We start from the raw sequence: 23668 nt of genomic DNA on the forward strand, positions 1-23668 counted from the left end.
AATTTTGCCTCTCAAATTAGAGATATGCTTTTGTTTCTTACATAGATATTATGTGTTTTTTTTCTTCTTTAGAACCCCATTAAAGTGTCATGTCATTCCCAGCTATTTGGGAAAATACTGTGCTAATTTTATTCTACTCTATTCTATTCTATTCTATTCTATTCTATTCTATTCTATTATTAAAGGGTGAATAGAATGATTGTGAGATTAATTATTATAGCCATTCTGGTACTGTGCAAATCAGGGACTGCTTGTCCAGCAACAGACAGCTCTCTATGAACGATTAACTGTTCTTACCAAATTAAAGTAATGTTAACATTTAGGGAGAATCAGCCAGAGTTCTGACTTGAATGTGAAACAGAATCTATGTGGAGTAAAAAAATAAGGGTGATGGTAAAGAAGCCTTCCATCCTTAGAGACTAATTTAAAAAGAGGAAGGTAGGTTTTGATTGTCGTGATCCCAATGAGACCTTTCAACTTTTTCTTCTTTTTATCAAAATTGTAAATGAAAAGGACACATTTTCAAATAAATTACTTTCATTTAAAGCTTTTACATTGTAATTTATCTTTTGAGAGTTTTCTCAATGATTAAATGGATAAAAACAATTAGAAAATTAGATCCGCCAGGAGTATGAATCATTTAAAACTGTTTAATTTCATAAGTACAGCTAAATTGTAACTCACCCCATGTAAAAAAAACAAAAAACAATGCTGCTCACAGCATTGTTTAAAAAAAAATGCCACCAAAGTTTTTGGTGCAAAGAAGCTCTGAGGGGCAGGACTAATCATTTGGCACCCACTTTGATTTCTGAGGTTTTATGGAGCCCTGACTTACTGTAGCAGCTATTGGTGGGATTTATCCTCAAAAGCACTGCTAAGATGAAACCAGTTGTTTGGTAAAATAGGAATATTAATATTAATAGCCATTTAACAATTTAGGGCACTGAGAATGTTTTAAAACACATATTGCAGAAGAAAAAAATCATACATGAAAAATTACAAAAACTTACTTAATTGGCTATATTTATATATTGAAAAAAAGGTTAGGTACACTTTGAGTATTAAAGAATTAAAGGAGGTGTCAATAAAGGAAGAGTTAAGCAAGTCAAGGAATGTTGAGCTAGTCACTACTTCTTACTAGCAACACTTAAAGTGACAATGTCAATAAGATCTACATATATACATATAAAACTAAGAAAATAATAAATACAATTGCATGCATCTCTATTTCCTTCACTTGATTGGTCCTCCCCTTGATTAAAAAAAGCAATATGGCTTTTTGAACTTTGATCTGAAGACTGTTGATAAAGACCCATATACATAGATAAAGTTGCATCCATACATGGTAGGACTTGAGTTAGAAAGAAAATGTTGCCTCTTTTTTAAAGTTTTTTTTTACACTTTTTATGTTTACGATTCTACATGTAATTTCTCAAATATTTACGTAGAATTCAGAATCATGGACAAGTTTCAGATATTACAGGCTAACAATGAAACCAAACAAACTGCTCGTCGGTTTCAATTTGCTGTTTCCAAGCAATACAAGGCCTTGTCTATATAAAGCCTCAAACTCACTCGCTCCAGACATTTGAATTGATAAAAGCTTCCTGGAGGGGAATCGAAACATCTTCAAACCTTGGAAACCAAGTCCAGTGGATTGTTTTTAAACTTTTTTACGGGATTCACGTAGAATTATTTACAGATCAGGTCGTCATTGCTGTTGGATATTAATTGTGAAGCTTTACTGGCAGTAGAATGTGAGGACATTCTGTTGGTTTCCTCGTATTAGAACAGCAGGGCAGTGAAGGCCACAGGTCAGGGTGTCCAGCCAGGCCATGTAGAGAGCACTGGGACAGTCACTTTGAGGAACTGGAAGGCTCCTGGAAGGAGATAGCAATTGATGGGAAATAATAAAATCAGTGGTTTAAATATAGTATACTGTTAGTAGATTAGCTTAGTTAGCTGCACATGCTTATTTCAGCCGTTGCTATACACAATATGTTTATATTTTGTACTCACACTAGAACAAGAGCTGTGTGTTGTGAATTCTTCCGAATGATTTCATTCAGCCTTACTTTTCTCTCAGACTGTAAAATGAAAAAAGAAATACAGATGGCTGTTACATATTACCCAAAATATTGATATTTTACTAAGAATTTACTAAAATATTTTACTAAGAACTTTTCTTTTTTGTGAACAAATATCTAGCTAAACATACCTTGAGCTTAAAGGCCTCAAATTCTTTGTCAGATACTTTCCATGGAGCATTATGTCTGAGTTCTTGCACTGAGGCACCTTCCTGCTGCCCATCGTACAGCCTGAAGGGGGCGACACTGTCCACAAACCTGCTCCGGCTGGAATAAAGACAATAAAGTTTTTTTGAGAAGAACAAATACAGCTTCTAGGATTTGAAAGACGAAGAAAAAATACCTATAAAAGCTAAAAGGTATTTTTGAGTATCAATTTATTAGCATTTATCTGTTGTTTTGTTGATACCAGAAGCAACAATTTTATAAGCAACAGTTAAAGTGCCAAAAAGAAGTATATTGTACTGCCAAAAGTGTGTTTAACATACCATCTAAAAGTATTTCTGAGGAGAGTTGCAATTGTTTATAACTTTATTAAGAAAGAAAATCAAACGAACAAACTCGTGCCTGACAATAATGTCCTGTTTTTTTTATTTTTACAGTTTTCCCAAAATACCTTTTTTAATGCAGTTTTATAATTAGTTCAGATCAGTTTACTAATTGAGAACATTTTTAATCCTCCTTGAATGTTATCTTTCTGCAACAGTATGAAAAACAATCTGTCATTTTGTTTCTTTGAACTTTAAAATAACTAATTTAATTTACTTAAATCACATCAAATTTACAGAATTTATGCTTTTGGTGTAAAAAGTCTATAACTTAGATGAAGATGGTTCTGTTGTGACAAACATAAGTGTAAAAGAAACCTATTGCTAGGTCATCTTATTAAAAAGGCCCACTACATGACCCCTATCACTGTCTACATTAATTTAAAATTGTGTGAGATGTAGCTCAGTAATTGTTTTTTTGTTTTTTGTTTTTTTTTTCACATACTTCTTTGGGTGTGGCTGTTTCTCGATGTCTGTCATTACTATAACGTCACTAACATCCAACCGAAACCTCTTCAGCAGAGCCAACATCCTAAAATATGAAACAAGAAATGATGTCATTAGAATTCTACAGTTCAATTTTAATTTAAAAAAGCTGCAACAACTTGATTTTATCAAAAGTCTTAATAGGAAAAACCAATAATAACAAAACATTTTTTTGGAAGGAAAACCTACTCATTGCGACCTTCTTCCATGTTCTGCTCATCTCCAATGATGAAAACTCTGACTTTACATTTGTGCCAGCGTTTCCTCCTGGTGATCAAGTAGGGCACCAGCAAGGTCAGACCTTAAAGGAGAAAAGGTTGATTACAAAGGGTGGCAGTTTGTGGCACTGATCTAGAGAGCAGGATACACCATAAGAAAACACATTTAAAGTGGTTCTGACTTATGGTCATAGGATTGGCAAATTAACACATAAACATATTGATAAATTACAGCATTTTGTCATAAAAGCCATTAGCTTGATATCTTTTTAACCCATAACTTAAGTGTCGTCAGAAGTTATTTGTTGCAGAGGGGTTCATACACTTAACATGTATTTTATTTCAAATGATGATTAACACACACACAAAAAAACCTATAGAAATGTTTTTTTTTTTAAGCTACAGAGTATACCTACACTTTTTATTCTAGTAAGTTAGAGATCAGCTTTGTGCTTTTTGCTCTATAACTTTTTCAACTGTTGGATTTCTTCTTATGGAGGCGTTCTAATTACAATTTAACAGTTAAATTTAACACTGATCCATGTGCATTTGCTCCAACTCTGAATTGGTGTTAAATTAACTCTCAACATACTGTAAATCTTAGTCTGTGGTCGTAATAATTGTTAAAGAGTCAATGTACTTTGACAATGCATATTTAACAGTGTGTTAATGTGTAGAAATGTTCAAAACAAAATTATTTTAGGAACTTCTATAACCTTGTCAAACTTTTTTTTTTTTTTTTTTATAAAACCTGTTTTTCTCACCTCCATCATCTGCTATCCAGTAGACATCAATGGTCTTCTTTCCCTGGTCATTTTGAAACACTGTCTTGATCTGATCACTGCTGCCTTCATCAGACATATCATCAGCTGAAAACAAAAGACAAGAAGACATTTTAAGAGGAAGTTGTTCCATATTAGGTTATAAAATATAATACAAACAGCAGATGTTGGTGAGAGCAGTAGAAAGAGTCCCATGTAACAATGTCAGGTCCACTTTTTTTGGACTTTTTTGTCTGGACTTTCTGCTCTCCAGGGTGTGCAAGACATGTACTACAACACATGGCCTGTGCAGGCCAGATTTTATGACTGACTCACTTACAAATACTTCAAGCAAAGGTTGACACACAAAATAAAAAAAATAAAAAAAAGTTCGTTATTTTTTATATGTAACAATTTCTCACATTGGATAATTAACCCCTGGGAAACCTATGGTCACTAGATCACCTGTTAATATTTACTATATTATGCAATTAGTTTTTACCTCCTTTAACTTAGGCAATATCACCCCCATGAGGCCACATACCAGATGCTATGTACAAAAAAATTTGTAAATGTAAAAAAAAAAAAAAGAAAAATCCAAGAAGATGTCATTGTGGACACACAGCTACAATTGTCTTAAAATAATATCTAACCCAAATTCCCACCATATATATTGGTATACATAAAAATTAGCAGCTGTTAACAGTTAACAACTCAAACTAAAACAAAGGAGCTAAAAACCATTTTGCCTTTACCTGTAAACCTAATCTGTAATGTGATTTGCAACTTTTTGCTTAAATATTAAGGATCATAAAAAGATGTTGAGTTTAAACGGATTACATTAAAAAACAGCCAAAATATATTTAAATGGACACATAATATAGTAAACTTAAAGTGCCATGTTTATACAAAATAATGCTTTATTTATAATGAATAAACTTGAGTTTAAAGGTATGAGTACAGGTAACGACACCATGGATCTGGCAGCAACAGCTACAAAATCTTTACAGTAAACTCTAGAGAGGTAGAACATATCCTTCTAAAACAATCCACTAATTGAATGTGACTGCATCACATTCTGTCTGGCTCTGACTGTATCACTGGTTGCTAATGATTTATTTAGAGTTTGCTTCATTTTGCTTCATATCAGAAAGAACAATCTCAGTGGAATCATATATTTAGCTAATTAGTCTCCTACCTGTATCCTCCTCATTGGTTTGCTGGTCCTGGTTTTCCACATTTTCATCCGGCTCAAAGCCCTGGTTCACTGGGGGGTTTAAATGACACGGTCATATTGAGGTTTGATTTAAATCAATACTATATTGCTGTTATCTTGTTAAATTCTAAGAAAATAAAACATATTTATTAAGTAAAAACCTTCAAACTCTAAATTATCTGAGATATCCAGTCCATCCATCATCCTCAGGATGCACAAACAGTAGTTAGAATCAAATGTATCACTGTAATGATAGAAAACGGACAAAAAAAGTTTAGTAGAGATATAAACAGAAAGTAATAACATATTCCAAACTAATATCTATGATATTTGCTGTAGGATTAAAATATATTTATATTTCATCATCTTACTAAATGGTGCTGATATAATCTTCAATGCTTTCAGGAGCACTGTCCCTCCAATTTGTCTTGAAACCCAGAACCAGCGTGTTAGGCTTTAGTTTACCCAAACCAGAAGCCTATAAAGGATGAGGGGAAATGTAAAAAGAAAAAAACGTAAAATCATTAAAAGGGATCCAAACCTAATGCTACAGAATATGATACTGCAAAATGCAAAATAAAGCTCTTTGATGAGACTATAATTAAATAAACTAATAAGATTAAAGCACTTTGCTTTGAAGATCCTGTTTCTTGAACTTAAGTCATATCCTTTTTGGTTTAAGTCTCCGTAAATAATTACATTTATCTAAATCTTGAGAAGCAACAAAAAAATAAAAAAACAACATAAAAGCATCCGGCCTTACCAAAGAAATTTACACATTGGGGGTTTCCTCTCTTTTCAAAGTGCTAATACATTTAGTTACATAGTTACTTTCATACTTGTGCTATACGTACTTGGAAATTGATGAGAAAGCAATCCGTATTGTACCTGTAACAGTTGTTTAGATCCAGCCCTGAGGTTGTCAGCAGATAGAGGGGTGTAGAATGACCGGACCTTCCTCTTATTCATCCACTTCACCAAGCTGTCTGTAGCATCCTGAGGTCGCGTCTTCCTGTCCTGCTCCTACAAAAGGCAGGAAAGGAACTTTTTTTTAGAGAAATAAAAGTTATAATGAAGGACGATAGCAACCAAAATCTAAGTTCATCTGTCACAGTGTTTAAAAGCAGGTCTCATCGTTCTGATTATTGGTATATAACTCATGAACAGAGCTCCTACCAGTATGATATCTCCACAGATCATCAGACTTATGTGCTTAGTGAAGGAGCCCACAAAGTCCACCAGTGCAGGTCGCTGGTTTGGGGGCCCAGTCAGTACAAGGCACTGTGGTCTGGAAGAGGATAGGGGAAAGAAAAAGATGTGAATAAGCAAATATTAGATCCAGGATGCTAATAACAATCTTTAATCAAACTCTTATATTTTCATTTTAAGTTCAAGGAAAAAGAACTGGAAAATACAATTATCATTCAGTGGTTTCCTATAAAAGACAAGCTTCTTGGACACCTTCTTCAAACTCTATTTTGCATTCAAGTCTCCTTGCTACAAAGACAGAAACCTATTGCATCAAAGAAGCAAAACAAGCTTAAACATTTTGCACATTCTATGAGAAAAATCAGATTCCATTAACTGACTCATTGTTTATGTAATTTATATTGAAATGACTTATTCATTTAGAATTATTTGTTTATTTTCTAAAGATATTATATAAAATATTTAGTGACCGACAGGAACTTGGCACTTTGGGCAACGTGACCAAAAATCACCACAGAGATAGAATGCTCTTTATAGAGTATTCAAGCTTTTGGCCCCCATGGTTTCTGAAGCCTCCTTTTTTCCATATTTCGGGCCAAATTGTTCTACTCAACTTTATATTTTGCAGTTGGTGCTGAAAGAATAAAAATCTAATCTGACCATCTACATTATGCAAATCTCTAAGAAGCAATTGCCATTTAGTGTAGAAAAGATTTTATTTGAACTTGGTGAATTGCTAGTAAACCAGATGCTGGGTGATATGATGAATAGTATAACCATAAAAAGTTGTGGAATTTTAAAATTTAAAATGAGAAACATTAAAAGATCTTAAAAAGCCCTAAAAAGGTTAAAATCAATGTATGAACAAAAGATTGTAATGATCATTGATTGATGGAGATATATCTAAAGTCTGCTTTGTTCTTTTCCTGCAGCTGTTTAAGAATAAAGATGACTCACCTGAAATTTTTCACATGGTCCTCCACGCCTGTCAGAGAGACTGAGTACGACAAGGCCATGTTGTATGTACCAGCCTGGACTGATGAACCCCAGTTTACCTCTGTAGAGGGGAGAAAATATTTTGCCGCATGAAAGGCGATTTCTTACTCTAATTCATGCTTTAATTTAAAGTAGTGTTGCGCCGATGCCATATTTTGGCCCCAATACCCGATACCTGGCCGTGCAGTACCTTACCGATACAATCTGTTTGAAATTGATGTGTGTGTATATATGAAGAACTGCATACTACTTGGATGCAAAATAATTGCCATCATAGCTTTGTCAAGTTGCTACCTACCTTTGTGAAGCAGGAAAAAGACTAATAAAAAGTGAATCCAGTAGAACTTTTTATTGCCTACCTGGAATGTGTGACAATAGTTGAATAAACTTTTTGCTCTCAAAATGGTATCGATGCCCTATTTGTTGGTACTCGCCAATACCGATACCTGCATTTTAGTGCTGGATCGGGGCCCCACCCGATACTGGTATGGGTGCAACACTAATTAAAAGCATACTGAGTTAATGCTCTATGAACTCACTCGGTTTGTTGTAGTTGACATATCCAAAAAGGAGGAAGATGATGCAGAAGGTGACGAGAGCCGCCCACCAGGTAAACAGGAACATCAGAACCACAGATATCACAGCTCCAAACAAAGCGGTCCATTTGCTGTAGTAGTGAAATGATGGCCTCCAGCCTAAAAATAATAAAAAAAAAAAAACAATGCTTCTTTTCCCCCAAAGTTATTGACCTTATATGAGAAGCTGAAGGTCTGTCTTAAAGGACTGGCCATATAAACACAGGGGTTCTGAAATCTCTTCATCAAAAGTACCTTGTTCCTGCCAAATCTATTGTGTGGACAGGGATACTATTCCTACATTAAACCCGTAGATTTATAGATAGGACAATGTGGGATATTTGTTCTAAATTAAAACATCGTTTTCATTACCATTCTATTCATTTTTTTTTTTTCATATATACATATTGTGCTAATTCCCCACATATGCGATCATATGAGACAGTTCAGTCAGATCATATAGTCAAAAAAGTTAAAAGCCAGGCATACACTGTGTGCCCTTTTTGGGATGATTATTTAGGTGTATTTTGGATCAGACTGAGTTTCCCCATGCATCCTGCAACAAAGGTCCAATAGCCTTTCACGACCACAACCCAGAATATTACCGTTAGATGAAAATAAAATAGTTTAGGTAATTATGTTTGAATTACTGTTGAAGCAGAGCTACTAGCCAGGTTTTATATATATATTTAAAGGCTACATTTGTTCACATATTGTGTTTTTCTTTATTTTGATATTTTTGATAAAAATGAAATCTTACAAATCTCTGTTAGAAGAATATATTTTGTTGGATATTTTCAGTGATATAGCAATAGGTGTGAGCCTGCTTCCTGTGAATAAAACCTTTATTTTTATATTGGTGATAAAAGGATAAAGAAAAAAAGTAAATAAACAAACATTAGAAAACTCCTATACGAGAAAAATAACTTTAGTTCTCTAATTTGAGTACGATTTATAACTCTTTGAGGCTCTGATCAGGTGTTTTATTTATTTTTTTAAATTCTGACTTTTAATTTTTTTTTTTTAGAAAGCCGCTCCTACATATACAATCCATATTTCAAATAAATTTCCTATTGACATTGTCTCTATTGTAATCTAGATATCAACACTAGGGACATGACGGTCAGTTTAGCTGGCTTCTCTAAATTGTCCTTAGGTGTGAGTGTGTGTGTGTGCATGGATGTATGTATCTGTGTTGCCCTGCGACTGACTATTGACCTGCACAGGGTGTACCCCGGCTCTCGCCCATTGCCTGCCAGAGATACTGTAGGTACTGGCCCCACCATAAGCCTGATTGATGAAGCGGGAGAAAATGGATGGATGGATATAAACACTCCTCCCTTCAGAAATAACCCTTTTTTTCTATATATTACCATTGAGAGTTTGTTATTGATTTAATAAATCTGTATCTAGTAATAAACATAATGATTAATAAGTATATAATAACACAAGTTTACATTTTAAAATTCATGAATAGAAATCAAAAAGTATACATATCATAAGAAAGATAGAAATGGTAAGTAACTCACCGGGGGAATTGGTGATGGATGCATGAAAACAGCTGAAGTTTATAAGGCAGTAAGAACATAGGAAGAAATTTGAGATAAGAGCTGCAATGGTATTCAGCTCAGCTGTTGTGGTACATGGGGGAAAGAAAAGACACAAGGTAAGAGTCAACTTGTACTGTTAACCTGTGTGAAAGTGCAAGAAACCAAATTCAATATGATTCAGAATTTCAAAAATATAGTGTCTCAGACTCACCAATAAGAATGAAGGCTATAGCAATAACATAGCAGAGCATATAAGCTCGAAGTGGTTCGTTGTTTTTCCCATAACCTTTGGCAAAGAATATGATGTAGGGGTATATTTTGTCATTGCAGAGACACTGAAAAGAAAGATAGAAAAATCTTTTTCAGAAGAGTACACATAGGTGAAAAAAAATGTTCAGCCCTTTCTTTTGAGAATTTTAACTTGAGATGTTTTCTCACCTGAAATACTTTTGGTGCAGAGACAAGAAAACCTAAGGCAGAAGATAAACTGGCTGCAAAGACACCAGCAGTAATGAGGTAGTAGAAACCAGACACCTGTCCAAGTACCTGGTTGAAATATTTGTAATTAGAATATTTGAAAAAAATAAATAAAAAAGGCAATGATTTTAAACACCACCTGCAAAAACAAAACAAAACTATCGATATGTTTTAACACAATAGTTTCAACCAATACCTTTACACTGTTAGCGAGCCCATATTTACAGGACTGGGACTGGATACAGTCTGTGAAGTTCCAGCCCATATTACATGCCAGTCCCACACAGCCATCTGTATTGTTTCCTAGCAAGATGTGACTGCCATTCCCAGAGGCATCCCGTACGACACATGATCCTAGAAAGAAATTAAGATTCTTAGGCTCAGCTCTCATTATCTCATTATCCCGAAGATTGCTTACTCACTCCTTCCTGCTACTGGAAAGTTAATCCCATAATGTATTGCAAATTTGTTATATTTAATTAACATTTCAAACAAGTTTAAAGTTTAATGAAGGACAACTACAACTGCAAAACTTAAAAATTAATTTAAATATTTAACAAGCCAAATCAATGTCTAGTAATCATCAAGCCTGATTCATAATTAAATTAACCCACCAACAGTTACTGCTATCCCCAGGTAACTGACTGTTGTCCAAAAAATAGCCATCAAGGTACCCTTTGGGATAGCTGTTGCAGGGTCCTACAAAAAAGAGAAGTCAATTATAACCTGGCATTATGACAATTTGGTCTTTCTCCGCATTGTGTCAAGCGTCACACCTTTAGATCTCCAGAGATGTTGGCTCCAGACAAAATGCCAATGGCAGCAGGAAAGAATATGGAAAACATTCGGAAAAAAACCGGCATCAGGACCTCGCCAGTTTGGAGTGAGGTTCTCGACAAAAATGTCACCTAAACAGAGGGTTAAAATAGAGTTTAAGTAACATAAAGGTCTCAGGATGTTGAAGAATTATTTCTTTTTTATTTTATTTTCTGTTTTAGATAACTGTAATATCTTCTCATGTCTTTATCTGTACACTTTCTGTGTAAGACGACCAATTTGACATGGTTATGTTTAGATATGAGGACTTTTAGAGAGGCTCTAGCATCACCTTATATGGTAATGCTGGGATGCTACGTAAGAAAGGCTGGATGCTGACTGGAGGCTTTGGGTGAGGCACCACCTGGCTGACCTTTAGATAAACTGAAAAGCATGAAGAAGCTCTCTGCCATTTTGCTGGTTCCTCAGTAAATGGACAAAATGTAAAAAGGCCTTATATAGAAAGTGAGATCTTCCTCTGCAATTTGTGATTTTAATTATAATTTGCAATGATTTTGTTATACATGACTTGAATAAATTATGTTAATACTTAAACATGTTTCCTTCTTCGTGTACACTATCTGAGAAACTGTCGCTACAAGCATGCTTAGTGTAAAGGATTGCATCCGAGTCAATGAGTCGATGCAATCAACCGGGGTCGATCAAATGTTGATTGAACAAGGCAATGGGGTTTGTCTGACTTTATGGCAGAATTGCCTTTTAAACTACTACATAGACTTAGGTCGAATGTATTCAGCATCTTTCAAAAAGATTTCCACAAGCTTAAGTAAGTTTAGCCCATTCATCATCCCAGATCTAGTACCAACATGAGGTTTGTATGTGACACTGCCAATTAAATTTGTGATGGAAAAGAGTACTATACCTCGATATCCAAAGATGCCAACAGCCTGCTTCTCAATGCTTGGAGGTATTAATGTCCCCACAAAGTAGTTTGCAAAGGAAATCAAAAGTACTAAGAAGAACAAAATCTGGGTCTGAAAACAACACAAATGAAAACATAGGGGGAGTTTAATAAATGGCATTGCATCACTAAAAAAAATACTAATATTTTGTGTCCTGTGTTGGAATTTTCAATGAATATGCACACCTTGGACTCCCACTCCATCCCTGCCATTGAAATAAGGAGAAGAACCGTGATAGTGAGCACACCCACAATACGGACATCATTGACTGGATCCACCATCGTGGCGTCAAATTCCTAAATTAAGTGAAAACATAAAAACAGGAAACTCACTATACTCTCATTTGAAGTGGTTACATGATCAGCATTAATGTATAATTTGTTTTCTTTTGTAGCAAAACAAAACTGATTTAGGTTAGAATAGATATAGGTACCTGCATCAAATCACGGACCACCTCTGCAAAACCAACAGTGTTGAGAGCACAGGCCAGAGCATTTGCAAAGGAGAAAACCATACCGATTGGTCCTCCAATTTCAGGACCCAATGTACGGGAGATCATGAAATAAGCACCTCCTGCAAAATGTTAAACACAAGAACAAGATTATTTTCATGAAAAACTACAAAAGAACACCTTAGCAAATTTTATTTTTAAAATACTGTACATGAACAAAACATGATAGGAAAACACACATTGGAAAGTATATTACATTTGCATAGTAATACAGAAACGCATTCAGATATCAAACTAGGTAGTAATACTAATCATGCTTTGTCAGGGGTCTTTAGGATCCTTATTTTTAGGATTTTAATTTTGTGTGAACAGACAGCAAAGGAAAGGTGGGCGGCCAACTTTTTTTCAAGATTTTTAGAAGGGTAACAAGGTATTTCTGAGTTTTGAATATCTGTCTCTCCTTGTAAAGAGTCGAGTCTGAATGTTGCTCTTTGATATTCGCAGGCCTCCTAAGTACAAAACACACCTTTTCAGAGATTTTATAAACCTTTATCTGTAATATCTGTTTTATGATGGTTTAATTATCATCAGAGACTTCAACATTCACATTGAAAATTCTGAAAATGGAAGTGAAATATCATGTATTACTCTTTGAAACGTTGGTTTAACTCAGTGGTTCTCAAACTTTTTCTGTCATTCCCCACTTTGGACAAGGGGGAATTTTCAAGCCCCGCCTGTCCCCATCGCCCCAACACAATGCTAATGAAATATTCAACAATCTTAAAATGTTCCAATTTTATTGAAGTAACAAGTAGTATCTAAATACAAATCTACATCAAATAACAGCAAGCTCAAAAATAAAGAAAATAAAAATGCAGCTGTGTCAAAATTTGTATCAAGCTCAAAGATAGAAAAAATTAAAGTGCCACTCTGCAATCTGTTAATAAAAGAAAAGAAGTGAAATCCATCTGGCAAGACAGGTCTATTTATCCCTGCATTAGTGGCTGCAATGAGCCTGTTTTGCATTGCAGTTTCTCAAAACGGGGTTGCAGGCTTGATACTGCCACTCTCAAGTCATGCTCAATGTTCTGCTGAGATCTGTATTTTGTTTTCATTGAAGCAGCAGCTGAAAAGCCCATCTCACAGAGATATGATGTGGCAAAGGGAAGAAGAATGCACACAGCTCTCTGCCCGATGAGTGGATACTCGCTCTCCACTCCAAACCAGAAACATGAACATGCTGCTGTGTGAATCAAACGCCGTTATTTATTTAAGATAAAATATTTCAAATTCAGTTATTTATGATCAACCTGCGCCGTCAATCCCGGCGCATGTGCGCTTTATTTGCAGTCTGGACGCAAAAGTTAAACATGCTGTGTCTCTGCTCTGACTGCAGCGCTGATAGGGACTCCTGCAATAGCGGGGGAGAACGGGGTTGGGACGGGGGAGGCGCCCCACGGCAGCACCTGCCGCTGGAGGACAAGAAAAGGAACGATACGTGCTTTCACGTAAGAGTCTCCAAAAGGCGCTAGATTTGTTTTTTTGAAAAAGAGTCGCTGGAGGGGTCTGAAATATAGCGACAAAGTCGCTGAGTTGGCAACACTGGGGAGCGAAAGTTTATTCTGTTACAAATAATATGCCGACGTCACGTCAATCATTATTTTGGCACTTCAGTTCCAGGGGAAATTTTTCTCATATCTAATGTTCTTTTAATTAGACTGCATGTAGGCTAGTAATGATTACTTTGTGGGTTTGATTGGTCTAAAAAGCGGCAACATACAGCTATAAGGACAGTTTGCTCTCACACATTCTACATTTATAGTCACACACACACACACACACACCGGAACTTGGCGCGCCCCACCTGTCACGTCTCAATTCCCCACCAGTGGGTCGCGCCACACACTTTGAGAACCGCGGGTTTAACTCAATATGTGTTTCTGTGGCATATTGACATTGGACAACCCTCCCTAGATTCATGATAAAGCTCTTACTGTTTATCTCATGAAAGGTAAAGGAATAAGAACAGCAGCTACAATTTGCCGTATTTGGATCGAGCCTTTGTCTGTTGACTAGAGAGGTAGCTTAGCTGTCTGATTTAGGTCTATGGTTCATGGGAAAGAGCCAAATTCGTGAAATTCATAACGACTCTTAAGATAAAGAGTGAAGTTTGTCAGAGGCCACTATGTTAAGTGCTGTCCAAAAAGCGCTGAGGGGGGAAGGAAATGAAGCAGGTCGCTTCCTATCAATAGTTTTATTAGCACAGGGACCCTTTGGCACTTAGGAGATTGACAGACTAGGGTTGTCACAATACTAAACTTTTCAACTCGATACCGATACTAAGGAAAATATTTGATACTCGATACCATTTTCGATACCACAAGGATAAAAACTCAAAATTTCAACAGAAATATTTTGATTAATAATTAAAATACAATAAATAAATAAATACCATAAACAATAAGAACAACATTTTGAGGTTGTTTGCTGTGCACAGTATTAAGCAAGCTTGATAAAAAAACATAAAAAATTAAAATTAAGTTTTCCTTCCTTGGCTATGCTTTGCACACATAACAATGACACTAGCCAAACCGGTTAAGAAACAAAAATAATTCTCAGCAGCTGCACCTGTTACATAAAAAGTCTGAAACTGGAAAGTGCGTAGAATTATTCAATCACACAGTGTTATGAAAGTGCATTTCCTCTATTCTGCACTTTAGATGAATGACTGCTTAGGTGCCACTGGTGGTAGCACCATATCGATACTTTTGAAAATGAGTATTGTATCCGGATACAACGTTTCAGTATCGATACTTTTTTAATATCAATACTTTTGACAACCCTAAGACAGACTCCCACCTTCCTTTGAATGAAAGAATACGTAGGCAAATCCTAACTCACAGAAATTAAGCAGTATTTGGATTGAGAGTAAAAGCCTCTGAGCACTAGCCCTGTATGATTTGAGCTTAAGATAACTTGTTTAAAATCACCTGTTTAGGTGAAGAGGGTGAAGGACAAGTAGACATGTCTTGTTTTTTTTTTTTGCTGGAGCCATTTTCTGTAAATCATACACTTTTCTATCTCTTTTGAAAAAGAAAATGTCCATGTCAGTTTTACTTAAAAATTTCTCTTTTGGATACAAGAAAGCTATTAAAATTATTTATCATTAAGATACCCTGGAAAGTAAGGCCATAAAATGTTATCATAACATGACAATATACTGATTTTTGCTAATACTTTTATGAGCCTCATAATTACCATAGCAAGCAATATTCTCAATTGGCAATAGAATAAATAAATATTTACATTTTGTAACCTTTCTAAAATATTGTTGTTGTCTTTTTTTTCCCCCAAAAATTATTTTTCTGCCTAAATCGTCTCCTTATGATTCTAAATGCTTGCAAAAACCAAATCACCAGCTGATTGAATCATGCATTTCCACCCTTGCTTTATTTTTGTGTGTGTGTGTGTGTGTGTGTGTGTGTGTGTGTGTGTTTTTATTAGGTCTACTGAAAAACAAAAAAACAATTTTTTGAGAGTGTGACAAATTCTGACTTAACAAATTGACTTACCTGAAACCACCCTCCCATTGGTGGCAATTGCAGAGATTGATAGTGCAGTCACATTGGTCACCACCACAGACATAAGGATTATCACACATGTCAACACTGTTATGAAATGAAAACATAAATTAGTTATAAACACCAGATGGAAAATAATAATACATTTTCATTTGTAATTTATTCTTTTTTGCCTATCCATTCCAAAGCTTTGTGTATTGAAATATATATTGAGAATATTCTGTAAAAGAACTAATGCATATTTTCCAACTCACTAAAATTTAAACTATTGTTTTTCTGTTCAGATACTCATACTGAATACACTGAAAAAAAATGGTTTATTAAACAATGTAATTTTACCATGGTGTTTTGAAAAGTTTCTGTCAGAGAGTCACTAAAATTATCATTATAAAAACAAAAATAAAACAAAATAAATATTAAATCTATGAGATAAGAGGGAATATATGAGGTGCAGGATATGCTATAATGTAAAGTCAAAAACGCTGATGTGAACTGAGTGTATTATGAGAGGTTGGAAGGGCTGACTCACCAATGCCTGCCTGAGAGGTGATCCATGACAAACGGAGGAACAGGATGACTCCCCAAATATTCAGCATGCAACGAACCTATACCAAAATACCAATGGATGCAGCTGTTTGATATTGGAATGTTGCGTGATGTTTAAAATTAATTTCGCTCACAGTGAATTGAATCCACAGTTAGGATTAAACTCTTACCATGACCCCGACTATCCAGCCAAATCTAACTGGAGCTTTGATGTTTGGATCTTGAGAATCTTCATTTCCCATATCTGGTCCTGGCAGGCTGCCCGAGTCAGAAGTGGAGGCTCCGTCCATTCCAATCTCCACTACCTTCAATGGAGCAGTGGGTTCAGTTCAAATCGGTGAAAATTGGTGATTTAATGTAATAATTTGTTTCAAAAAACAGTATTTGAATTTGAAGTTCTTTAAAACAATGTGGACTAATCAACACTTAATCATTAAAATTAAGTGTTTATTGGAAATGAAGCTTCATAATTTAGAATGATATTTTGTCTTGAAGGGGTAAATAATTTTTGCAGTGATATTACTTTATTTTTTTTTCACCTTTTTCAATACTTGATGGTGACCTGATTATCTAAATATTCAATACTTAATTCCCAACTAATAATCGGGATCTCTCTGAGTGTCTGGATAGGGTTGCCTAAGCTTGACATTCCTTTAACCTTAGAATTTAAAATAATCTTATTAATTTCAGTCTTGTTGAATTTAATCCTTGGACTCGGAGGACCTAACTCTCGGCTGGTTAACACTTGGCTGTGAACTTCGCCAGGTCATGCTGTAGGTTTTGGCATGAAGAAGCCACATCATCTGCAAAAAAGCAGAGATGAGATCTATTTGTCCTTGAACCAGACAGTCTCCAGCCCTTGGCTGCACCTGGAAGTCATGTCTATAAAGGTTATTAACAGGAGCAGTTCATTTCAGGGCTACATAGGTTAGCCAACATACATCAGGAACAGGCTCGACTTTACACCATCAATGCGGACCAACCTCGTGCTCCACTTTCAGAGAAAGCAGATGGCCCCTAGTTAAGGCCCCTCAACTCAACTCCTTAAGCACTCCTCGAAGGGCACCATGAGGAACATGGTTAACTGCCCTCTCCAGGTCCACAGAACACATGTGGACTGGATCGGCAAGCTCCCAAGCACCCTTAAGTATTATGCAGAGAGTATAGAGTGGGCCACTGTTCCATGGCCAGAAAAAAACCTCCTGAAGCGGAGGTTCGACAAACAACTGGAGTCTCCACTCCACCACCCTGATATAAGCGTTCTTGGGGAGGGTGAGAACTGTGATCCCCCAGTTGATGGTACACACCCTCCAGTCCCCATTTTTACCGACATAACCACCAAGCCATTCTGCCAATCCAGGGGCAATGTCCTCAACCTCAATCCGTGTTGAAAAGGAATGTTCACTGAGGAAATAACAGTGCTCAAGTCGAATATTGTACACCCGTAAAGCCTTGCTGTTGTGGAGCTTTTTTACCACTTCCGTGACTTCATCCTTAGTGACGAACGGGACCTGAACCCCTCGTCTCTTCTTGCAACACGGAAAGGTGTGTCAGCCAGATTGAGGAAATTCTCAAATTATTCCTTCCACTGTCTGCTTATGTTCTCTTTCAGGGTCAGCAGCTCTCCAAAGAATGTGAGCAAAACACCACTTTCCCCTCTGGAGACACCACTCAGTTTGCTAGAAACACTCCAAGGCCTCCCCAAACCCTTCCCAGGCCAGTTAATGCCTCCACAAAATCTTGGGAAGCAGCATGCTTGGACTCATGATGCGGTACCTGCTTACTACTGTACCTCAGGAGTCCCACACACCAGCCAGGCTCGATAGGACTCCTTCTTCAGCTTGAAAGCATCCCTTACTGCCATTGTCTACCATCGGTTTCTAGGATTGCCCCCACAACGTTGAATTGAATTGGATCTAATATAACTGATTTGAAAGCTCTAACAAATTTTAAGATTCTAATTGTTATTTAATGAGTTGGATATTTTAAAGGTATAGTGGAGGATATTCTTTTCCCAGATGGATCACCAAAATAAGTGGTCCTTCTCATTGTCAATCATTCTGGTGATATATTTACGTAAGCCCGTCCTATGTGCTCGTCTCCAGTTAGCTATGTTTTTCTGCGTCTGCGCACTTTCAGGTGTATATGAGCTACGGAGGCACAGGGTTGTGCATGTGCTTTTTCTTTTTTAAGTGGAGAGGGTGTCCTGTTGTCCAGGCTCTTGGATGTAGTCAGTGTAAAGTTCCGCATTCCTCCTGGTACCATGTTTTGTCTCTGTTCTTCTCAACCACTGAGCCTGCCTGTCTCCATTCGAGCATGTCTGCCTGGTCCTGCTGCTGGAGTCGTTGAGCTCTGAACCTGCCTGAACACTCCATGGATTCCTGGAACCCTTGATCTGTCCGTTCCTGTTCGGATCTGAAATCCGGGTCAGGCTATGGACTCCTGGATCTAAGAACCATGCTTGTTCTGAACTGTTTCCCTGACCAGGCTCGGACTTCTGCCTGCTCACTGGGGTTGATGCTACTGGGACACTATGGGGCAGCTTCGTGACTCGTTTGGCAGTCCATCGGCTGGATCCTGTCTTCCTCGGTGAGGATGGACTTAAATATTAAAACATAACTCACACACATAATCATCTTCCATTAGATTATCATGGCCACTGTATATCTTCCTGAACCAGAGTGACAGTGATGGGTTGTGCACCACCTCCTCCCGCAGCCGTAGCGTATCCACAGATCTACAGCAGCTCGCTTCTGTTCTGTTTGTTTGTTTGATTGAACATTTTGAAACTTCCCACTGTCTGTCTTGCCTGAATACTGGGTCCTTCATTATGGTTTCCTGACTCCTCCGTAATCAAGGTACCTGTTACATCACCATGTAGAAATACAAGGTCACCATAAAATCTCACTGATTTCACTGAAATGTGGATGTTTTATCTTTCAGTTTTTATAATAGCTTTATATTATTTTCAATTACTGATCTTGTACAGAATATCTGCAATAAAAAATGTTTAGAAAACATTTTTTATAAGTAGAAGACACAGAGTACAAAGAGAAAAGTGTACAGAAGGCTACAGAGCATGTTTCTATGAGTCAGCTCCACCCCCTAAGTTGTGTGAAGTGTCAACATATTCTCAGAAATGATATTTTCTTGCCCCCATAGACATACAACTTCTCCATGTTAATAACAAGGGGTTCTCAGACAAATGTAGTCACGGTTCTATTTGGTTTGGGACCAATGATCTTATCAAAGTAAAAAAAAAAGTATGTATATTTTATAGTGATCAAAAGGACTCCACAGACCACCGAGGAACAAAACACGTACACAGGATATGAAGAAATAACTTTAGGCATAGTTTGTTATAGATAAGGAAGAGTGATTAAATATGAAGCCCTTTAAAGTATGTCAAACATTCATTTACAGAAGTGAATAGGGTCAAACTGACCCTAAAGATAATATGAAGGTAAGGTAATGTTAGTAGTGGGTCAATAAAAGGATGTTTTTGTGGCATTTATGTAGATTTAACAGCAGTATGTACATACTGAAATATGGCAGTTTTATTTTAATGTTCATCAAACATGATATATTTGTAATGTTATGAAATGTAAACTATTATGAAAGGATAAAGCAACACATATTCCTAATAAAGCCTTTTTAAGTTATATACTGATACTGAAAAAAATGCCAGCGACTAAACATCTATGATAATATATATTTATTTGGTCTTCACTGATTTTAAAAGAAAAAAAATCTATTTATATTAGTTTTGTAGAAAATAAATGAAATAAAAAGGGAAAAAAAAAAACTGAAAATTACCTCAAATGTTTTGCGGAGTGTTTCAAGAGATGGCCTGCTCCTCATCATTTGACGGGGTAAAGAATTGGCATAATGCTCCAGTTGGGGTACCAGGTCCATAGTGCTGTAAACAGAGGATCGACGCAGCTCTGCCCTCGAGCCTCGACGCTCTGATGTACTGAAAGTTGTTGGAATGTAGCAATAGTGTTACATCAAAAGATAAACCAGATTGTAAAAATCAGATCAATAAATAGAAATAACTACAATGAATGCTTGGACCTTACCAAGATGTATAGATATTTATACTGTCGAAAGTTATTTTTATTTATTGTGATTTCGAAAGCATGGAATTTCAAAACATATATATATATATATATATATATATATATATATATATATATATATATATATATATATATATATATATATATATATATATGTATGTATATGACCAAACCTTTACATATAAATTTCAAAAAGCCAAATGAACATCAATTCGCTTACTTTCTGAGTGTAAATCAAGTTTAATGCTTCCTGAAGATCAGTTAGGATTACCTGTTTTATTGTACTTGCTAACTGCTAGAGTAATAACAAAGATGTCACAACTTTCTTGAGAGGCTTTCTCTTTAAAACAAATCTGTGTAATCTTTAGACCCTAGGGGAGCCAAACCTGTAACTTCCAGGTTAGGCCGTTGACAATGTTGCCAGTTGCCAAATTAAACATTGTGTTTTAGAAGCAGTTTTTTTCATAAAAAAAAAAAAAAAAGCAAACACAATGTTTAAATTCAGGGTGGCTGGACACTCCCATAGAGATAGGTTCAGGAGCTCAGTCATTCAAGGGGGGCTTGGAGTAGAATCGCTTCTCCTCCACATCGAGAGGATTCAGCTAAGGAGGCTTGGATATCTTGGATGCCCTCTGGACGCCTCACTCAGGAGGCGTTCCAGCAATGTCCAACCTGGCCAAGGCCTAGGGGATGACCCAGGACACTGCATTGGCCATGTCTCTAGGCTGGCCTGGGAGCGCCTGGAGCTTCCCCAAGCAGAGCTGGAGGAGGTTTCTGGGGAGATGGAAGTCTGTGACTCTCCGAGACTGCTACATTCGTGACACGGTTTTAGATAAAGCAGAAGACGACGGGTACAAGTTTAAGGATCCTATCACAGACCACTTTGAACCAGCAAAGAAGAGTAAAAAGTCATGATAAAATCCTTACATCCTTCATCTGAGAACAAACAGTATGTTTGATTAGATAAGGGTCATATTAATTTTATAGCCAAACAAGCACTTTTAGACAGGCGGATCTGATGTTCAAGGGAAACTTTTTTAACTAAGTAGCCCACTCAGAGTATATATAGAAATGAAGTGTTGTACACAGGCCTGAAAACGCTTTAATTTTAAAATCCTCAGTTTAAATTAATAATTGTGTCAAAATTTACACAGTGTTGCTTTAAATGATTGCTTCTTAAAGTCTTTAATTCAGTCAACTGTTCTGTGTATCCAGAGGCTTCTCACAATAGTCCTTCTGAGCTCTACCCACATTTTCTACTGGCTTAAGATCAGGGCTTTGTGATGACTTTTCTTGTAGATGAGTAACTTCCATGTTGATGTCTATCGTTGTAATGTTATTTATTTTGAAAGGCACACACTCCCCACTACAGCTGATGATGGTGAAATTACAGAGCTTTACAGCCAAGATGATTTTAGAAAGTTTGCTTTTCTTTAATCTAAAGATAAAAAACAAATTTTGGCCAACATATCAGTTTAAATCAAACTACAAGATATATCTCTATTAAAATTGGCAATTTTTCTTTAGTTGACTGCAAACTGGCAAAAAGGATGGTCTTTAAGTCTTTTTTAGCACCATAAAACTTTTAAACCAAACTCTGCTGGCCTCAGGTGGTGTTATGCTTTCATTTTAGGATTGATGGGAAATACGAGCCTCTGACGGATCAAAATAATGGAAACAATTCCCAAAACACTGTCAACTGTTTCTCTGATATAAAGAAAAAAAAAAACCACATAGTGTTTTAGCAAGACAATTATATGCATATCTATAGTGTGTGTGTCTCTGTGTGTGTGTATGAGTGTGTAGACTTGTTCATGGCTGTATTAATTAATTGATTAATTAATTTAAAGACCACCATCTTGGGGAGATGACTGAATAATTATCTAATAAAACTATAATATCTTTTTTCTGTCAATTGATCCTATAGCTTTCCCATAAATGTCTTTTTGAAAGGAAAAAAATAAGTAAAGGAAAGCGCCTACCTTGATTCCTCATCTGAGACGACGATGGTTGGAGGAATTTGAAGCCCATGATTGCGGTGTACAGTGCTGCCATCAAAGTGGTGTGGAGAGTACCTGGGAGGCCCCTCCTCATTGGTGGAAAAGTGCACACCTCGGCCCAGAATTTTACGTTTAGATGCAAACAGCCCCATCAGGACGTTCTGGTGGCTCCTTTGAAGTCCGACAGAGGAATACTTATCATTGTTCAACTAGTTCATACTAAACCAGTGTTTAGTTTTTAATTACTTTTCCTTCTCTGTTCGATGTTTGAAGGCCAAAGCCACAGTTATTAACATAAGCTTAGAAATCCTTAAAACTCATGAGTCTTAAAGTATACATTTGTTTAAGACATAATCACTAACTATTACTGTTGATACCTATCTTTGGAGAGGAGCCTTAAGGGAACCGAACTAATGTTGTTTTTTGCTGTTATTATAAATAACACTTTATAATAAAACAAAATTATGCTGATTCAGTTTTTTATTTACTGCCCTTATCTGTTAAAAAGGGCTTCGCAAATAGACTGTTTTTCATTATATAGTAAACAGAACACTGAACATGTTAAATAAATATGGGTGCTTAAAAATAAATGTTTTTGTAGGAACCCTTCTAAAAACATGATGTTATTAAAAAGTATGATGTCCAAACTGGTTATAAAACTCTTTCCTGCAAACAAATATATTTTTAGATGGAAATGTTCTAAGCTTTATTTGTTTTTTAAAACAAATAAACACATTATCTCTAATCTCTCCAATAATACATGCTTTTAAATTAAATGCCAAAGACTTTTGAAGAGATTTTGTCAGCCCAATATGAAACCTAAACTTCGGAGAACAAAAAGTAATATACTCACAAAAGGTTCCTTAAGCTGATGAATGAGGCTCACTCCCAAGATGAAATATGTGCGTTTATCAATGCAACACAAAACTCTTGTAATTTATACCTTTGGTGAGGCAGGTTACATCCCCTCCCATCTGCTTCATGTACTTTCCTCCCCCTCAGAGACACACACACACACACTTATACGCACACACATGCACACATCAAATCTTTATAAAACACAGACACGCACACATGTTCACATGCTTTTGAACACATATGCACACCATATATATGGAAGACTTTTTTTTTTTCTTTTCTTTTAATTTT

General features: G+C 36.2%; 1 protein-coding gene across 1 annotated transcript; it reads right to left on the reverse strand.

Annotated features, from left to right (window-relative positions):
* Positions 1 to 1010: 1010 nt before the first annotated feature.
* Positions 1011 to 23458, reverse strand: LOC119778213 (solute carrier family 12 member 3-like). Its single transcript, XM_038277363.1, is given in 29 exon segments — positions 1011 to 1880; positions 2020 to 2087; positions 2219 to 2354; positions 3081 to 3167; positions 3311 to 3422; positions 4104 to 4208; positions 5299 to 5367; positions 5478 to 5560; positions 5688 to 5794; positions 6205 to 6339; positions 6493 to 6604; positions 7483 to 7582; positions 8061 to 8216; positions 9626 to 9727; positions 9858 to 9981; positions 10085 to 10192; positions 10320 to 10477; positions 10738 to 10822; positions 10900 to 10977; positions 10979 to 11031; positions 11823 to 11934; positions 12048 to 12158; positions 12296 to 12435; positions 15886 to 15981; positions 16424 to 16499; positions 16611 to 16745; positions 20257 to 20413; positions 22502 to 22690; positions 23373 to 23458. Coding segments are annotated over 28 exon segments (3114 nt in total). The 5' UTR covers positions 22672 to 22690; positions 23373 to 23458; the 3' UTR covers positions 1011 to 1741.
* Positions 23459 to 23668: the final 210 nt, after the last annotated feature.

Source organism: Cyprinodon tularosa, unplaced genomic scaffold (genome assembly GCF_016077235.1).
Source record: "Cyprinodon tularosa strain WSP-4 unplaced genomic scaffold, ASM1607723v1 ctg1300, whole genome shotgun sequence".
In the NCBI taxonomy this organism is placed as follows: Eukaryota; Metazoa; Chordata; class Actinopteri; order Cyprinodontiformes; family Cyprinodontidae; genus Cyprinodon; species Cyprinodon tularosa.